The sequence below is a fragment of the Xenopus tropicalis genome, chromosome 3 (genome assembly GCF_000004195.4).
Source record: "Xenopus tropicalis strain Nigerian chromosome 3, UCB_Xtro_10.0, whole genome shotgun sequence".
NCBI classification, from domain to species: Eukaryota; Metazoa; Chordata; class Amphibia; order Anura; family Pipidae; genus Xenopus; species Xenopus tropicalis.
Genome location: NC_030679.2, coordinates 75,301,181 through 75,314,319, shown reverse-complemented (window position 1 = coordinate 75,314,319; position 13,139 = coordinate 75,301,181). Strand labels below are relative to the sequence as shown.

The following is a 13,139-nucleotide window of genomic DNA, read 5'->3' as shown; positions in this document are numbered from 1 at the left end:
CTAAAAAAAGGTGGGTTAAATCTCAAGGCGCAAAAACATAATAATAACATTTTTTTATTTTAAGGCTTTTGGGATTTGCTTCAGAAGTACTTGCAGATACATTATATCATTTCATTTCTAGCAAGAAATCATTTATTTTTTTAAGCATTTATCAATATAATATGCATAAAGACATTTGAATTACTCATTCATTAAATATCAATTATACACAGCTCTGATCTTTGACATATAAGATCTGATAATGTTAATAATGTTAGAGTTAATTTAGTCATAATCAACCATTTATTTGTTATGATTCCCTAAACCTGGCTATAAATATCTAAAGCTGAATTCCTTTTCTTTAGAGCATACACTCATCATATGGTGTTGTAACTGTTTTTTTTTCATCATTCAGCTCACCTCTTTATTGCCTGTTTCATAATTCCTATTTTTGAGGCTATTCTAGTGAAAATTACTTTCCTTTTAGGACAAAATAAGAAGTGGCGTGTGCACATAAAACAATTTTAATAAAATAATGTAAAATGGCATTTACAAAATGTTTAAAGAACATAATCAACACGCTGATTATAACATGCCATAGAAAGAGAGTGTGGAAGTGCAAAAAGTAGCATTAACTCATTTGAATGTGATCTTACGGAATTGGTGATAAGCATGTTTGCTATTGGGGGTAAGATTATGACGTTATCTGCTACATTCTAGGACTGTTTTTGAAAATATTTTCATTTTGTTAATGGTTATGAGTCATGGCATTTAAGTTATTTTCTGTTCTACTTAACTTATACTGGGCCATGATATTGTACAAGAAAAGACCAAATTGGCCAAGATGAAATGGAGCACAAATGAAAGAGCTTCTTTAGGAATTGTATGAATAAGACTTTGTCCATTAATAATCATGTACTTGGTATTCACAGCATTATGTGGTATAGGTATGCCCCTTATAGCTTGGCTTGTACATACAGAGCAGTGTACAGTGTTTGGTGACAGACCTCAGCATTTAGCATTCTTGTGTCTATGGCTGTCCAGGCTGATGAAGGGGGTAATGCTTCAGCAATCTTTTTAACAGTTAAATCAACAGAAAAAGTAGATAAAAGTTAACCCATAATGGTAAAAACAACATGAACATTTGCATGCTCGGCAATTCAACAACGTTTTTTGAAATATAATATTTGTGACTTCATTAGCTGGATGAAATCTGTTTAAGCTTATTTTGTTATTACAAATGTAGGTCTTTGCAACTTAAAAGGATGCTACTTAAAATGAGGTTATGCATATCACTTGTTTTGACATTCTAACAACAGTTTGTTTCTTCTAGTTATGAATCAGCTGTCTGTGGCTTGAAATAAATAATCTGCATTTCCTTGTGCATCTGCCATTGCCATAAGAGAAATAAAAATGGAAATGTAATTAACCAATATATTTTCCATGTCATTCTTTGCCTCAAACTATAAAATCATATGGATGAATATTTCTTTGAAAATGTGAACTTTTTGTGCTTTTCTAGTTAATTACTTTTCTAAATTAGATTAAATAATAAAAAAAATACTTTAATTACATTTTCTTCCTTTATATAAGGTATTTTTTAGAATAAAGTCCTGAACTTAGTTTAGAAATCTCTGACAACTATGCCCCCACCCAGCTAACTAGCTCATCATTGTCCTACTGAAAACAGAATTTCCTTCTGTAGTGTATCCTAGCAACTGGTTTTGCAATACATCCATAGCATATTATTACACGAATCATAAGGGACCTTTCCTGGCTTCCTTATGTAAATGGCTCTATGATTAATAAAATATAACATATATAGATCTTGAGAATTCATTCTCTATTACTATTTTATAAAGATGGTCTGGAAATAGGCATAACAATACAGTATTTTTTGATATACAGTATGAACAGTTATTCTGTGTGTAGTCAAGAATACATACAGTATATATATATATATATATATATATATATATATATATATATATATATATATATATATATATATATATATATATATATATATATATATATATATATATATATATAGAAAAAAAGCTAGTAAGCAGCACACCATTAGTTAAAAGTTGATACCTGGGTGCCTGTGCGCAAAAACAATATACAGGCTCGGATGACGGCACACACAGGGTTTGCATATAAAAGTCACTGGGTCAAATGAAAATTAATTGCATCAGAGGTTTATTAGTTCCAACGTTTCAGCTCCACACAGGAGCTTTCGTCAGGGGTACAACACCATGTGGGGAACAAACAATTATAGGCAAAAAGGGCGCCAATGCTGTTGCTAGGCAACCCAAAACATTTGCATAAAGGTTCACAAAAAATAAGGAGAGGGAAAAACAAAGACTTGACATCAATCAAAAAAACAACAGACAAAAGTGTACATCTTATAAACTTGTAGTGCTAAAGGGAAATACGTGTTTGTGCACGGACCCCTGGGCAGGCACCTCCCCGTACCAGGCAACCCGACCGAATGTGCCCCAGGTAGTAGAAACAGCTATGCTGTGGTTTGAACGAGTCGTACCTGTGGTGTGCGGCAACGTTGCCCTGTGCCTGGGCAGCCTCCGGCATTTGGAAATGAGCGGCGAGTCCTGATCGCCGTTGCTAGGCAACCGGCAGTGGTGAGCGGGCGTGTGCGCCCGAATGCCCTGGCAGGCAGAGGAATTTTTATTTATTATTGTTGGGACCATATAGAAACAGCAGGGTCCCCGGCTGTGCCATGCACGGCACTAAGTCGGTACCCAATTGCTCGTATTTCGGGCTGGTCTTACTCACATACCGGTACCTCCGCCGGCTAGCGCCCTTGCCCATCTAGGAGAGACCAACGCCACAATCAGGATGGGGGGCCGTGTCCCCTAAACACGCTCATGTCACCAGGTGGGCGTGGGTATGTCGCACGTAGGGTTAAAGTTCAGCAAGCTTGATACAGTATACGCATACTGTCTTTCGAGGGCTGGATCTTTGTGGGGCTGGTAATAGGAGTAAGGTACCACCAGGGGTCATAAGTGCACCCTAATCGTTGTTCACAGAACCAGGGGGGAGAAATTGCAACATGGTAACCAAGACTATTGCACATAGTAACAGGTAAGGGGAAGCAATGTAACAAAACAAGACATAATCCAGGATGCTATGCATAGGGAACAGTCAGAGAGACATGCAACCTAATACCAATGGGATAAAATAACCAGCATGTTATAATTAGAAAGAATATGTAGAAAAAGATATAATATATAGGGGTGGGACTAAAAAAGGCAAAATGTCAATATATCATTAAATAAAGCATCCAAATGGTAGGGTTTCATTCAACCCCCGTGGAGCCACGCAGTCTAGTTTGAAGATCCAACGGGACTCCCTCTGTAGTAGGGCCAAGTCCCTGTTCCCCCCGCGGGCCAGCGGGGGTTGGAAATCAATCGCCATACATCTGAAGGTCGGTAAGGAGTGCCGCATGTTGACGAAGTGTCTTGCTACTGGCTGCTTGGAATCTCCCTCCTTTAGTGCTTTACTGATGGCCGAGCGGTGATTACTGATGCGTTCACGTAGTGTGGTGATTGTTTTCCCAACATAATATAGTCCACAGGGGCAAGTGATGATGTATACAACGTATGTTGACAAGCATCCCAATCTATGAAAAATCTTAAGTCTCTTGCCGGTATGTGGGTGTGGGAAATCAGGACCCGTAAGTAGGCACCTACATGTTACGCAATCTGGGCACCTGAAGCATCCAGGTTTTTTGATATTGGATAGCCAGTTCAATGGTTTGCTATTAGGGTCCTTGAAGTCTGTTTTTACTAACAGATTTCTCAAGCTCCTTCCCTTCTTTTAGCCCATCATAGGTTTTTGGGCTTGATACAGGGCCAGTGATTCATCTTGGCTAATCATAGCCCAATTTTTAGTCACGCTTTCTGCTAAAGCCTTAGACGTGGAGGAAAAAGTAGTAGTAAATATCAAGGGGGTTGGTTGTTTATTCACCTTGTGCTTATCGGCCAACAGTGTACCCTGAGTGTAGCAAAGGGCCCTCTGGAGTTGCGTCTGCAAAACTTCCTCTTTGTACCCACGTTCTAAGAATCTCTCGTACATTTCTTGTAATTGTATTTTGGCAGTATTGCTTGAGCTGTTATTTCTAATAGTTCTAAGGAACTGGGAGTACGGAATCCCTTTGATAGTGGCTGGTGGATGTTTACTGGAAGCGTGTAGGATGGAGTTCCTATCTGTTGGTTTCCGAAATAGCCTGGTGCCTAATCCGTCCCCATCTCTAAATATATTCAAATCCAAAAAGTCAATGTTGTCCTTGTGGTAGTTCAATGTGAGTTTAATGGGGCAGTCAAGTTGATTAAGGTGCTGATGGAAGGAGAGAAGGGCTTCCTCTCCTTCAGTCCAAATCATAAACAGGTCATCTATATAGCGAAAATAGACTGAAATTGATTTGTGAAGAAGTGGTAAAAGGTGGGCTCTTTCAAATTCGGCCATGTACAGATTCGCATAGGACGGTGCCAGGGCACTACCCATTGCGGTACCAGCCAGTTGTAGGTAAAATTTTATTTTCAAATCTAAAAAAGTTTCTAGTCAGTGTGAGTTCCAAAAGATATGTAAGAAACTCAGTCGGTGTATTAGAGGTAAGACTTGTGGAGAGTGCCCTCTGAACCGCTCTGATACCCTGTTCGTGTGGAATGATTGTGTAGAGACTAGTCACATCCATTGTCACCAGGAGGCAATTGTCAGGTACATCGCCCAGGTCCCTCAACTTCCTAATAACATGCGTGGAGTCCTGAGTATATGATTCCATGGTTTTAACTAGGGGTTGTAGGAATGAATCAATAAAGGTTGATACCGGTTGAAACAGGGAACCTACTGCCGAAATAATAGGTCTGCCTGGGGGTGCTGAAAGTGATTTGTGGATCTTGGGTAGAGTATATATGATGGGTGTACGTGGGTATATACGAAAGCTCCTGTGTGGAGCTGAAACGTTGGAACTAATAAACCTCTGATGCAATTAATTTTCATTTGACCCAGTGACTTTTATATGCAAACCCTGTGTGTGCCGTCATCCGAGCCTGTATATATATATATATATATATATATATATATATAATTTTTTTTTTTTTAACATGGATAACTGTAAAGAAATTCAATGAAACCAGAAATATGAATCCTTTAATAATATATTAGCTGACTGGTATTCATCTGGGTCTGGTTTTAATGGTAAACATGCCAGAAATATAAATAATGTCGTTACCATAAGAAAACATAAAAAGAAGGTTTTCTGAAATGTCTATACAAATAGATATCATCCAGATCCAGACTAATTTATTCAGTAGTCTTAACCAACAGTGCCTTTTTTCATGGTTTAACAATTTAGGCACTTATTGGGCTTATTTGTTAGTGTGGCCCCTAAACTTCTATAACCTCCTCCTACACTTCTTCTGGGTCATTGTGAGTCATGCACATTATGTACCCACACCTTGGTTAAGGACAGCACACATTTACACACTTAAGTAAGGAAGATGATCATGGAATGTACGATTTGGGGGCAAAGCGAAATGACACAAGCCCTTTGACTACAAAAACAGTGTAGTTTAACTGGGGCATTTAAGTCTCACTGTAACTTACTCTCTCTTTATATTCATTGCAAATATCCTCAGAAGAGCACAAAAAATAATGTGATTCTATAGCTAGCCTTTATACTGGGTTCTCCAAACAATCCAAACACACTCCAAACACACAAATGTGTCTCTTTTAGCATGGCCAACTGAAACTGCATTCCAAATCAAACACCACTTAGGGAAAAAAGTGTATTATGTCAATTTTTTGTGTGAAACGGGTGCAACATTTTGATTCAGTCAAAAAATTTGACGTGAATTTTCAACGAAGTGAAATGGGACAGATTTGCTCATCACTAGTCCTAAGTTAGATTCCAGACTCAGCACTATTTGCAAGGAGTTTGTATGTTATACCGTTGTCAGTGTGTTTGCTTCCATATTCCAAAAAAATACAGTAAAAGTAAATGGTTCCTAATAAAATTGACCCTAGTGTGGGTAAATGTGATAGGAACCTTAAAGTTTAAGCTCCACTGGGACAATGACTGGTGTGAATGATGCATATTCTGTGTAAAACATTGCATAATTGTTAGTGCTATATAAATTATAGATAATCATTTTAAAAAATTGAAGCCTCACAGAGTCATATGTTTTTGTCTACTGGCGCCACCTGTTTGAAATCTTAATAGAGGCAGAAAAGGAAGGCAAATAATTCTAAATCTATACAAAATAGATAGTGAAAAGTGAAATAGTGAAAGTGATAGTAACCCACTGAAAAATGTTCCCAGAAATAGAACATCCTGTAGTATACTTAATGTTAACTACCTCGAGAAAGAAGTAAGGCTAATAGTACTTGTCAGTGGCAGAATTGTCCCTGTCTATTAAAGGAGACTAGTACAAGAACACTATATTTATTCTGCAGAAAGCTTTATCATACCCGAGTTAACAGCTGCCATTTTAGCTTGGTCTCAGTAGCTTCCGTGTTGCAACTCTAGGGGCAACTCTAGCTCAGATCACACATTCTGATGGGAAGGGGAGTGAATTCTTATGGGAGGGGGGAGCAGGAGAGAGGAGAAAGCTGTGCAGACTCCAGCCTGGGAATAAAGGATTTTTCAGACAGAGGAAGTCTGATACCTTACATTACATGTTTACACACAAGAAGACAAGAAATCCTGTGTTTCTTTTGATAGAGGACTCAATGCAGCTTTTCTGTGAGTGCTTATGACTGTATTTACATAGACTTTTCTGATAAAGCTTACTTAGTTTTTACCTTTCCTTCCCCTTTAATTAACATTATTAGTGGTAAACTATTTGGAAAACTACTTGCTTGAACATTTTTTGCAGAGAATCACCTGCCACCACTCTGTATGAGTCAGCAAGGTGCTTTTACATTAAACAACATTACCAGCAGTGACAAGGGATATTTTGATTAGTGCTGGAGGAGGAGGGTGTATGGAGGCAGGTGCCATATGTTAACACTTGCCATCACTTGGCTACATGAAATCTGGACTAGGTTCTAGGTGGTTAAAATTCTTGAGGGGGACATGGTAAGGGGCAGTGATTGGACTTTCCTCCGTGCATGGGGTCTGTTCCTTTTTATTGCACACATATGAGCATATTCATAAATAAATATATGTATCTTTTAAAAAGTAAAAATATGCAGCACAGCCAAGAGCTTCCAGAACTGCTTCATTACGAACTAAAAATAGTTTTATTACATTTCACCCTACTGGGGATTAAACTGAACAAGCCAGAGGCCTATTTGATTTATTTGAAAACAAATCATTGTGGAAATTTGCATATACTTTATTAATTATACCCCAATGCAGTAATCTAAATTTCTTATATTTAAATTTAGTATTCGCGCAATTTAGAATACTGTATTTCAACAACCTGAGCAAGTGAGGATTTTCAAGGTTACCTACTGTGTAGTAACTATATTTCAAATACAGTTAAGAAAATGCACATTGCAGATGGTCCTTAACTTTGTATCCATTTTATGCATAGAAAGTCAAGCAGACTGACTAGTTGGATTGCAATTACACTTTTAGTCTTTAGTAATCAACAAAATGTTACAGTTGCTGTTTGTACGTAGAGTACCTCCAGCCAGTGCAGGCCATAGGCCGTTTTTAAAGCATTCAACTTGATGTAAATATGTGTGTAACCATATTATTTATATTTATAGTTTTAGTTGTTGTATTTATTTTTCTCTGTTTGCAGATAATACAAGGTTATTGCACTGAGAACAAACTTCTAAAACAAACCCTTTAAACATCATGTAAAACAGAAATAGTCTAAAAGTAATGTTCATTTTTACAGGAATATACCATATATTTATTTTACAGTAGTATATATATATTTTTTTTTTTCATTTTTAGGTGGACCTATTATTTATAGAATGCTGATATATCCTCCAACTCGACGTGCACTTATAGTTGGCTGTGGGTTGCAGATGTTCCAACAGCTGGCGGGTATCAACACAGTAATGTAAGTAATATATTGAGTAATATGTCATATCTACCTACTATATCCTTCCTATAAATATTTTGTATGTGCTATTACATACACATCTAGCGACAATGGACGATGTTATATGTAGGGGCACATATAAAGTACGATTGTTTTCGAATACAAAAAAATCATATTTTAAGTATTATAAGTTTTCATACTTCGTTTTTTTGTGACTTTTTCGTTAATTTGCAAGACTTTTTCTTACTTTGCGACAAATTGTGCAACAAAATCGTATTTGTTGTGCCGAGTATGAAAGTTTCGGATTCATTAAAGCTTTGTTATTGTGACTTTCCTTGGGCCAGGTTGGAACTGCAGAGTGCCATTGAGTCCTATGGGAGGTTTCCCAAAACATGCACAGAAGGATCAAAGTCAGAAAGGTTTTCCCGCTGTTTACAATCGTTCAGATCGCCAATATGACTATTACGATCTTTTCACAAGCATATTTGTGACATTTCCGATCATCAGAAATTATTGTATCTAATCGGAATTTTACCCATTTCGGGATTCAATCTCGTACTTTGATGAATCTGCCTCGTAGTGTAGCTTGGAGGCACCAACTTTTTTCTAAAGTAACATAAACTTTCAGGAGCATGGTGCTTGTTGTATTTTTTCAGCCACTGAGAGATTTTTCAGTGCTAGTGGAGAGTCATGGGCAACCCATGGCCATTCAGCTGAATTGAATGATGTCTGGGGAGAGTAGCATCTTTTTTTTAATTGCAGTGACAAGCGGCAATGATTGCATCAGGTAGCAGCAGACAAATTACATAATTGTCCAACAGACACTGCATGGATATGGGATATGGATATGGGATCCCTTATCCAGAAACCTGTTGTCATGATATAGGCCTGTAAGGGTTACTCAAGCAGGCCAAGGTATCACAAAAATCTTCCCCCATGTGACAGAAACAGATATATAACAAGCCTCTGGTCACTAGGGTCTGGAACCAGCCATGTGTAAAGGCCTCACATGCTGGAATGCCCAACTCTAATCCCTGGCTGATAAGGGCCATGCCATGTGGAGGAGTGAAAGCCCACATGGGGGTGAATTAGAGTTCACATTGGGACCCATCATAGGTGATGTGGAGGTCACACCATAACCCAAACTCGCAAACATTTATTGTCGCAGAACCCAAGATGGCCTTTCATACGGGTCCAAACAGCGCTGGATTTGGGTTCTCGGTTTGTCAGATAGGAGTATCTGGGCAGGGGCAGGTCACACAGTAGTGATGTTTAGTCTGTATGGGACCGGTGGGATCATTTAGAATTGATGAATCTAATTTCATCTTTCTATTATGTTCCCACAAGGAGTTATGGACATTGGTATCATTGGACCAGTCCATGCACTCAGTCCATACACAGGAGGCCATAAAACTCACACTGTGTCCTGCTAATGGTGACACCCCTTGCATTCCTGAGGGAGGGGGGAGTGTCCAGTTACCTGATCCCCTGCAAACTGGGATAAATAGTCAGCTCTTCTGACTATACTGTGATATTCTGTGGAGGACCAATTTCTATTGGAAGTTTATCCTGTGGTTTCCCCTTGCCTCCAGGACTAGAAGGACTTTGCTTGGTATAGTATAGGACTTCTATGTTTTTCCCTTTTTATTTTAAAACTGTTTGTACTTGTTTTATCGTATGTCCTTTTTTGTAACATCTTGTTTTAAACTTGCACTGTTATACTTTTTATAATATTAAATATAAAATTTAATAAGTTTGTCCTTGATGCTCTAAAACGTACCTAACCTCCGAGTGTGTAACTGTGTTGTGTGCCTTAGCCCTCTGTATGCTGTGTGCTGATTAACCCTTTGACTGCTGGTAAGGAGTGTGTGTGTGTTGGTTCTTTACATTAACCCTTTCTCTACCAGTGTGCTTGGCATCTCTCATCGCCAGTGTAAGAAGTATGAGAGTGGTGGCAGCAAGTTGTATATGAGTTTGTGAGCGTTGGTTGGTCTTTGGGGTGCTGTGATGCTAGTCTGACCTGGGTGTCAGGTGTGTGAGACTGAGCAGGGGACCCTCTAGACAGCCATGCCTAAAGTCACGTGCGTCTGAAGTGGCGTAATCGTGACACCTGTTATCCAAAAAGATCAAAATTACAGAAAGGCCATTTCCTATAGTGTACATTGTGCTTGATCCTAACTAAGCTGCACTGAGTCCATATTGGTTGCAAAACAAACATATTGGGTGTTATTTCATTTTTAGCAGACTTAAAGGGACAGTATAAACCTAAAAACGCTTTTGCTAAAAATCAGAACTATAAACAGTTGTGCTATCTTCATTGAACCGTAACCCCACCAATTCCTTTATAAATAGGGAAATTTGTTTTTTAATTGGTGAGTTTTATATAGTTTTGTTTTCAACAGGGCTCCCTATCTACCGTTGAACAAATAAACCCATGCCTTCTCTAAGCAGCAGCCTTTGAGCAGCTCATTATTAGAACTGCTCATTTGACTAGTAATTTGTTTTATCAGCTCCTTAGAGGTTCTGTAGGACATAAATCTTTTTTTTTCCTGCATATTATAAAAGAATTAAAGCTGCACCATTTGTACTTCTCTGTTTAACCCCAACTTGCACACCCCAGCCTGTCCAGTTATAACTACCCATGAGCTATTTTATAGGTGATAAATCACACCAGTGCAGTTACCCATAGCAACGAGTCAGTTCTAATTCTGCTTGTAGTAGACTAAGGAAAACAATTTGCTATTTGATTGCCACTGGTAGGTTCACTTGTGCAATTCAGCACCTATGTTAATAAATTAGCCTTCCAAAGTGCTGCTGAACTGGGGTTGCAACAGTAGACTTGTAGAGTGTTGCATATATTCTTTTGATTACATTTTTTTAAAAAAATGATGTGTCCATTCTACATCATGTTCCATATTGCACCTATTGATTTAGAGCAGTGATCCTCAACCAGTGGCTCAGGGGCACCATGTTGCTCACCAACCCCTTGGATGTTGCTTTCAGTGGCCTCAAAGCAGGTGTTCATTTTTGAATTTCTGGTAAGGAGGCACATTTGGGTTGCATAAAAACTAGTATAATGCCAACCAGAGCCTTCTGTAGCCAATTACAGCTTGTATTTATACCCCTAGGAACCTTTTTCATGCTTGTGTTGCTCTCCAACACTTTTTCCATTTAAATATGGCTCATGGGTATAAAAGGTTGGGGATCCCTGATCTAAATGTTTATCTATCTATCTATCTATCTGTCTGTCTGTCTGTCTGTCTGTCTATCTATTATATATCAATCTATCTATCCCTATCTATCTGTCTTTCTGTGTCTATCTATCTATCTATCTATCTATCTATATCTGTCTGTCTTTTTGTGTTTATCTGTCTATCTTTGCCTCAGTCTGTTTATCTATTATCCATCAATCTATCATCTATATCAGTGATCCCCAACCAGTGGCTCAGGAGAAACATGTTGCTCACCAACGCTTTGGATGTTGCTCCCAGTTGCCTCAAATCAGGCGCTTATTTTTGAATATCTGGTTAAGAGGCAAGCTTTGATTGCATAAAAACCCAGTGTAATTTGCAAACAGAGCCTTCTGTAGGCTACCAGTCAACATATGGGCTATCAAGCAGCCAATTATAGCTCTCATTGGCACCTCCAGGAACATTTTTCATGCTTGTGTTGCTCTTCAAAACGTTTTCCATTTGAATTTGGCTCACCGGTATGAAAGGTTGGGGACCCCGGATTTAGAGGAACCCTGAAGCTTAAAGGTGGTGGTATGTTTATGGTTACCACAGCAGAGACAATTGAGACAACTGAAATAACAGGCTTTCATTCAAAAAAAAGAATCACATCCAGGGTCATTTAGTAATGTGCTCAATGCTGAATTTGAAAACTTTCTTTGTCTGATTAGTCAGAACACACATGAGAATCTTTTGACGCATCAGTCACAACTCCCATTCCAATTAACAATTATGGGAATAAAATGCTACATTCTGGGTAAAAGACAGTGTTTGAAATTACAGCTGCAAATGCAGTGTGCAAAGGACAATTTCGCGATGCGATCGCGTCTGTTGCTTTTAGGTCAGTCCTGCGACGATCGTGTCGCAGGACCAACATGACAGCCCCCCTGGCTCGTTGCCCAGGGGGCTGCCATTGCTACAAACTCTCTACAGCGACGGCACATGCTAGTTAAACCCTTTCTCTGCCACAACGTATCCCATACGTCAGGGGTCCCCAACCACTGGGCCGGGGACCAGTGCCGGGCCCTGGGCTGTGCTGAACTGGGCCACCTCTGGTCCCAATTACCTGTGATCCCAACTCCATGATAACAGCTATGTGAAGCCCAGGAAGCTTTCTACTGATTGTGAAAAGGACCAAAGTACTTAAAGCTCCATGCTAAGTGTCAGGGGTTGTCATCACTTAGGTGGTAGTAAGAAGAGCAAGGGGCTGGGCGTGTCTAGTTGCAGGGAAACAAGCTCAGGTCTCCCACTGATTTTGTATTAAGATGAGCTGTATTATACCCACCACCCCTGGTCCTCAGAAAAATTGTCTTGATTGAAACCGGTCTGTGGTGCAAAAAAGGTTGGAGACCAACGTTGTTGGCAGTAAAACGGTTAAAACTTTGTTATGCATCTTTTTATCTATTTTGTATATGACTTACCAATATGGACACTAATATGTGTCAATATTGGGTGGATCACATGCAAGTTGTAGGGGATGAAATATACTGCAAGTACACTGAAATTGTGGTGATTTGCATCTGAATTTTGAACATCGTGCTTTGTTCATAAAAGCACTTTTAGTTAAATAACTAATACAGTGTCATTTGTTTTCCATGTGTACAATCTCATTTGCACTGAAGAAAATGTCATTTTTAGAGGAATAATAACATTATTATATCTTACTATAGGAAGTGAGAATCTATATATGAACCCAACTTTTATTAATTTCTGACAATAAACTTAAACAATAAATTAAAATAATTAAAAGAATGCAATTAAGAGTGATAGCACAGTGGAAAAGCATATAAAGAAATGAAAAAGAGAAAAGGTAGGTCATAGGTCAGCAATAAACTTGCTCAAAACAGTACAGTTGAGCATTGTGGTTAGGTTGAAGAAGACTCCATGTAAGGAGCAACAAAGTAAC

General features: G+C 38.7%; 1 protein-coding gene across 3 annotated transcripts in view; it reads left to right on the top strand.

Annotated features, from left to right (window-relative positions):
- slc2a13 (solute carrier family 2 member 13) overlaps positions 1–13,139 on the top strand; it is a 67,465-nt gene that overhangs the window by 27,485 nt on the left and 26,841 nt on the right. For all 3 annotated transcript variants that reach the window (XM_031899004.1, XM_031899003.1, XM_004913004.4), the window contains exon 4: positions 7,913–8,021. In XM_031899004.1, the coding sequence (XP_031754864.1) occupies positions 7,913–8,021 (109 nt within the window). The remainder of the gene's footprint in view (positions 1–7,912; positions 8,022–13,139) is intronic.